Source organism: Nelusetta ayraudi, unplaced genomic scaffold, assembly GCF_046127955.1.
Source record: "Nelusetta ayraudi isolate G7.1 ecotype Tasmania unplaced genomic scaffold, CSIRO-AGI_Nayr_v1 ptg000012l, whole genome shotgun sequence".
NCBI classification, from domain to species: Eukaryota; Metazoa; Chordata; class Actinopteri; order Tetraodontiformes; family Monacanthidae; genus Nelusetta; species Nelusetta ayraudi.
The window spans coordinates 100,001-106,735 of record NW_027466062.1 but is presented as its reverse complement, the minus strand read 5'-3'; the positions used below and the strand labels follow the sequence as shown (position 1 = coordinate 106,735).

Below are 6,735 nucleotides of genomic sequence, written 5' to 3'. Positions count from 1 at the left end.
GATAAATCCCAATTTTACCCACTGACTACTCAGCTTGGTGTCGACAGTCTTTGGCAACATTTTCAAATGCACATACCCAATCTTTAGTTTTGCAGAAGGGATAGAATTCAACCCAATAGAAGCCAATTGTGGAGAAAGACGCCAACCTGAAATACAACAGAGGACAAACAAACCATGTCGCCGTACTGCTCATGTGGTGTCTGAAATACACTAAAACCCCAAATAAGCCCTAAAATTGAGACATTATCATCATATTTTTGGATGAAATATCAATAGTAGCCTCACTCGCCAGGAAACCACATGCACGTGGCTCTCTTCAGTACGGCAAAGTTGGTTTGCTTGCTAGCAGAAAGTTTCTATTGCAGGAGCTGAGACGAGGCCGCCTCTTGGCCAGGTGGTTGAAATGGATATTTTTGCCTAAATTCTGTCTGACATAGCCGTTTTCACTCACGTTCTGGAGTGCGATTATGCTGGAGGCAGAAAGTTCTGCATCCCTGTAAACCCCACAAAGGTGACGTGGAGCAAAAAATATCCACAGAGCCTCCATCGACACAGTGGAGCAATAGGCAATAGGTGAAATTCTTAATTTTGGGGTTGGTCTCTTTACAGGGTCAGGGGTCAGGGTGGATAGCAGCGAGTGCTCATCATGATTAATGATTAAAAGTGTGTCTATTAGACAAAGCCTCCATGATTATCCAACTGCAACTTCCATCTATGAACTAGGGCCTAAATATAAAGAGTGTTAGAGTTGCAAAAGAAAAGAAGCGTAGATATGTTGTACAATACTGTACTCAACATAAAGTTTTCTATGGTAGCTACAAAAACACTGTTTTTGCACCATGTTATCATGTTATCATTGTAGCGTTATTCCGAAACAACAAGTGATCAAATAAAATTGTGTTTTGAAAACAGGAAGTGAGCGCAGGAGAGGCGGCTCACAGTCTGCTTTCATCTCCTCCACCGCGTGACTGTTTGACACTCCAGCGTGTGATGGCGCAGATGCCCAGATTCCAGGCAGGAAACATCCGGCTTTTACAATTTTTCCTCCAAAGAGATGATGCTTCTCTCCGGGTAAACACTTCAGCTCATGTGATACACAAACAACCTTTCCCAGATTCCTACTTAAACAGGAGCCTAAAGATGTTTTGGGCTATTTGTTGAGCGAGACACTGATGGATGGTGCATCTGCTGGCTTTTACTGCCAGCTTTGTGAGTCTGATGATCACGTTGGAGAGACAAAATTAGAACCAGAGGCTGGATCATTGCGCAGACAGATCTAATGCTGGGGGGGGAAGCAAATGTGACATTAATCTGTGTAGGAATCCATTGACGTGAGATTTAACAGTCAACATGTATCATTGTGTTTGTCACGTTGAACGTTGACTTAACTTCTTCTGGGGCCAGTAACGCAAAGCTAAGTCCAGTTGATTCACTACGTTATAGCCTGACGCAGTCGATGGAGCGCTTCACACGTTTGTTGGGTTCATTCTTTGCACACGTTTCAATAAAGAAAAGAAAAAAGGTTTACAAAAGAGAGGCGCGTTCAAGAACTCTCGGTGCAAAGGACAGCCACAACGTCCCAATGTCTGGGAGAAAACGCAAACTCCCAGTTCTGATAAAAAAAATTGGCCACTACGCCTCTAACAGTAACCACAGTGTGCAATCTTGCAGTCTTTTTAAATTGTTCGGTAGTTTTTTGAATGGCCGCTCACAGCAGCCCCTGGTTGATTTGATCAAAATCAAAAGGACGCTTGCTGCTTCCTTGTGAGAAGGACTTTCAGGGAACACTTCAAATTGGACTGTTGTATTGTAAAGACCCATAAGAAAGACTTCAGACTTGGAGTGAGACCTTCTCGACGTGATTCAGCCCTGCTGCCCTCTCCCACCCACCTGCCCCCCCCCCCCCCGGTTCATCTTCCCTCAGACCTTTGCCGGGTGGAGCTCGTCCTCCAGCATCACTACGGAAACTCAACTCTGTCTGACGGCGGGCGGCCCGACCGGCTTCCTGCTTGCCAGGGGAGGGGAGGGAATGGCAGTACATGTTGGGCTCGCACCAGGGTTGCCAGGCTGCTGACGGCCAAAAGCATAATCCCCACGCACAGCTGACACATTACTGGGCCTTTGGTCCAACTCTTGCACTGTGGACGCATTCGGCACCTCTGCTTCGCGCTCGTCCCATTTTCTTTTCTCACAGCAACTTTCCTTGGATCTGTGGTGATTATCATGCATCAACACACAAACCAATTGTGTTAGACCAAAACTCAGGGGGGCTCCATAGAGCTCGGCTTCACCCCTCCCAGCACCTAAGTAGGGGGTCATTTAAACACAGCGATTAGTACTTTTCCTCTGAGGACACGGTTGCCAGATCGTGTCTCGTACGTCAGGGCGAAATTTTCCTCCAACTGACAAGAAGGCACTTGACTCTGTCATTGTTTATGAGGAGAAAGCCGGGGTCAAGTTCACAGGCTGGGAGAGGGGGACGGCGGAGAAAGAGAAAGTCTGTTCCAACTGCTGCCCCATGAGAGAGAGAGCATAATTCAGGCCGTGTTTGTGCTTCCCTAATTCCTTTTGATTTAGCAGAAAACTGTGAGCAAAGTTGCAGCGCAGAAATATTCACCAGGGCTTAACTTCCGTTTTTTTTTTTTTTTTTTGCCTCAACTCGCAGCTTCACACAAAACCGCGCACCCTCCATGGCCTGTGTGTGTGTGTGTGTGTGTGTGTGTGTGTGTGTGTGTGTGTGTGTGTGTGAGAGAGAGGGAGAGCCTGCGACTGAAAAACCCTTTGAAAGTGTGAGTGTGTCCCATTCTGACGGAAACCTAAGCAGAAATACAAATGTGTCCACAAAGAGCTTAGCTTCAACAGCCGCTTTGGCATAAACACTTGAGCTGCTTTCCCCAGCGTTTCATGAAATCGCTGTTTGCCGCGACGGGAGCTAATCTTAATAGTTTCAATTCCGACAGGGATTTTCCTGATTTGTTTACTTGTTTGTTAGTATTACTGGGTCAGCTGAAAGAACAGCGGTATTCTCGATTCTTTATCACGAACCCTGCCGAGAGGTTCGAGTGCACGTTGACAACAAGTAGCGTGGACGGGAGTCTGTGAGAATGTCAAACGAGACCCCCCTTTTTTTGTTGTTGTTTTCGAGTTTTGGAGGCTCCTCGTCTTCGGAAACTTAAAAGTAGATTTTCATCTGTCGGGATCCCTTCACGGACAAAAGGAAGTGTCGGAGATTTAATAACATATGGGGAGTACGCTGCCCAAACTGACAACATGAAGACAAATACTCTTATGGAAAGAGAGGTATGGATGGTCAGCCCTCCGTGAACAATGCACTTTGTGCGTGTGTACGCGTGTGTGTGTGTGTGTGTGTCTGTGCGTGGATGCTTTATTCGAGCCCTGTCTCAGCACTGTTTTTTTTTTTTTTCTTCTTACACATGTGGTTCGTATTTAAGCCAGTGCTGTTCCACCGGACTTGGCTCCGCTCTCGCAGTCCCAAAATTCTCTGCCTTTTTCTCTGACTTTCATTATTGCTCCGTTTTGGGTGGTGTATGGCTGCAGGAATGACAAATATTTAAATAGGTGCCTGCTGATAATAATAATAACTTTGAAAAAAAAAAAATGCCAGAAAGACTGCGTATGAAAGGATCCAAGTATTGTAAAAATCCATCCTTCCATTTTCTATCGCTGCCTATCGTGCACTTTGCTTTAAGAAGGCGGCCGAGCCGATATCCATGCTGTCTCGTCTGGTAGAGGGCGGGACAGGTCACAACTATATCATGCACAATTCACTCTGCCACTGTTTTATCTGTTGTTGTTGTTGTTTTTTTGTTTGTTTTTTTTCCCCATGGTCTTTCCCGAGGCAACTGACACTTTTCAATGAACCCGCCCAGAAATAAGAGATTGATTTGATTGTTCCACTTGGCGCAAAATGTGTGTCAAACCAACATTTGAAGAACATAGTGACGCTTTGTGATGTCACAAGGGGCACTGAGTTTGTGTAGATTAAAAATATAAATATATTTTCCATGTCTGCTCGATAATGCGAGGCTGCTCCAATGGAAAACCAAAGAACCGAAGAACTGATGATCTGTCATCCAGCACCTTAACAAAAAAACAAAAAAAAAAAGGTCAAGTCATTTGATAAAGGCGTAAACCTGTGACATTTACGTGCCAAGATGTAAATGTCAAATCTTCAAGTTGATGATGTAAATACCATCACTATTCCTCTTGTACACGTACTGATCCATCTGGAAGTCCAAGTCAGGTTCCTGCCGCCAGGAACTTCAGCACATCCTGCTCCTTCATCTGAAGGACATCCAGATCCTACTTTGGGCTGGACGAATGTTGCCCACAACCTTGTAAATATACTGATAATAAAACAGAAAAGGAGGGGAGGAAAAGGGAGGGGGTTACAATAAAAAAAAAAAAAAAATGTATAGCTTTCCAACAGGTTAGGAGCATGTAGGGCAACGCTGTGTTTCGACTTATGGACGATTACGCAGCGAGCGGAAAGAAAACAGGTCGTATATATAAAACTCCTCACTTTTAACAGGGCTCGTAAAGTGAAGGCGCCGCCACTTGTTATAGTAATTTATGACATGACGGTTACAGATGTGCCACACTTGACTGCCTGGGACCATCTCAGAATCGCCATCATCACTCTCGCTCGCACTTCATCCCTCCATCCATCCATCCATCCATCCCTCCATCCATCCTTGCAAGTCAAACTCTGTAACCCCTGCCTCTGCCCAATGGGCGAGGGGAGCCTGCCGGCAGCGAGGCCCTCCCCCTCATCCCTCTGCCCCCCCTTCCCCCCTACCCCGCCTGTCTCTCTGTCTCCCCTCTCCACCCCCATCTCCGCCTCTCCCCACCCTTCCTCAGCTCTGAATGTGGCCACAGCGCACTGATAAAGGAGAGGTGCGGCACGAGCATCCGAGTCCAGCGCGTTGCGCAGCCACGCACTCGAGAGGAGAAGCGCAGAAGAAGGAGAAGAAGAAGGAGGAGAAGGAGAAGAAGGAGGAGAAGAAGAAGAAGAAGAAGAAGCGCGTCGCGCATCCCGACGGTCTTCTCGGCTGCCAGCTGCGGTTCGGATCATACTTTTGCCTCTGGACCGACCATTGAAAAATACATTGAAAAAAAAAAAAAAAAAAAAAAAAAAAATCCCAGAAGAGAGAACCGAGCGGGGCTCCTGGAGGGAGAAGAGCGACACTTGTTGCTCGACTCCGCAGGGAAACCTCCTGTGTCTGGCTGGGCTTCCGTCCGTGGAGAGCCCGGCGCGCACATGGCACCGGCGACGCGCCCGTCACGCTGCTGCTGATGAACATGGAGCCGCGCACTGGATGATAAAGAAACAAAACAAAACAAAACAAAACAAAAAAACCGCGTCTGTGCTTCAGAAATCAACGTCGCCCGATCGCTGCGTTTTCTTCACCCTGGGGAGGGTTGTTTTTTTTTTTTCCTCTCCCCTCTCCTTCTGTTTCAAAAAGAAAAATAGAGGGAAGGAAACGCGCACCGCCATGCTGGGCTTGAACAGGATAGTGAGCCTCCGGTCAGCCCAGATTCGGAGCTGTGGGTCCAGATTCTCATCCCGGCCCGCGTCGTGCCAGAACCCGGGAGCCAGCTGGAGGATTTTCTGCGCGTGTCTGCTGCTGCTGCTGCTGCTGACGCCTCGGGCGGACTCGTCGTGGTGGTGAGTGCCGTCCTCCTCATCCATCACACCTAATCACACCTCGCTGCTACCTGTCCGCCGGCCACTGCGTCAGTAACAGCGGAGAAATCAAACGCGCGGATCTGGATTTTGGTTGGGGTTTTTTTTTTTTTTTTTTTCTTCTTCTTCTTCTTCTTCTTTTCTTCTAAATTTACAAACGTGACGTCGAGCAGTAAATTCCCCTAATCCCGTAATTGGGCGCCGCGCATCCTGCCAATAGTTTCGGGTCTCTCTCCTCTCGAAAGTTCGCGGGTTTTACATGTCAGCGGATCAATTTATGGCGACTATTTTAATAAGCACTTTCCATAAGAGGGACCGGCTCCATTTATGTCAGAACAGCGTTTTTTTTTTTCCCCCTCCGGCGGCGGGCAACACAAGGCCGTGATGAAGGCTGAGGATTTGTATCAGTGAATTTATCATCGCGGCGTCGCTTTGTAGACGACGGGGCTTTTTCTCCGCTGGCGAGGCCGCCCTCCTTCATTTTCCACTTGATCATCTCCGTTTACGTTTGTGCGTCCTGGCCGCAAATAGACACGCATGGGTTCATAGTGTGCGCCTTTTTTTTTTTTTTTTTTTTTTTTTGCATCTAAAATTTATGTGGAAATCGTCCTTAAAGTGGTCAAAATTGAAATGGTTTCGTCTCAGCCGAAACAAATAGAAATTATAATTAATAACAGCGATAAAAGTTTGCAACATTAATGGTGTTTAAAAAAATAAAAAAAAATTAAATAATGAGGCGGTGAATTGGAACGAAGCTTGCTGGGTATTTTTAATAATAAAAAATACGTCATTTTTTTTTTTTTTTTTTTTTTTTGGCCTAGTTTGTTGAGCAATAATGACAGAGCGATAAATGCGCCATACGGCCTAATTTATGTTGGCTGAGCGCGCGTGCAGCTCAGCTGGAGCCTGTATTCAACAAGGCAGAGTGGTCATTAATTCAGCAGGTACCACACACAGAGAGAGAGAGAGAGAGAGGGAGAGAGAGAGAGAGAGAGAGTCACACACAGTGGGAGAAAATACCCCCAAAC

At 46.6% G+C, this 6,735-nt stretch overlaps 1 protein-coding gene across 1 annotated transcript in view; it reads left to right on the top strand.

The window, feature by feature from the left end:
* Positions 1–4,895: 4,895 nt before the first annotated feature.
* LOC142885803 (protein Wnt-2b-A) overlaps positions 4,896–6,735 on the top strand; it is a 13,056-nt gene continuing 11,216 nt past the window's right edge. The window contains exon 1 of the mRNA XM_076022520.1: positions 4,896–5,689. Coding sequence (XP_075878635.1) covers positions 5,340–5,689 — 350 coding nt within the window. The 5' untranslated portion in view covers positions 4,896–5,339. The remainder of the gene's footprint in view (positions 5,690–6,735) is intronic.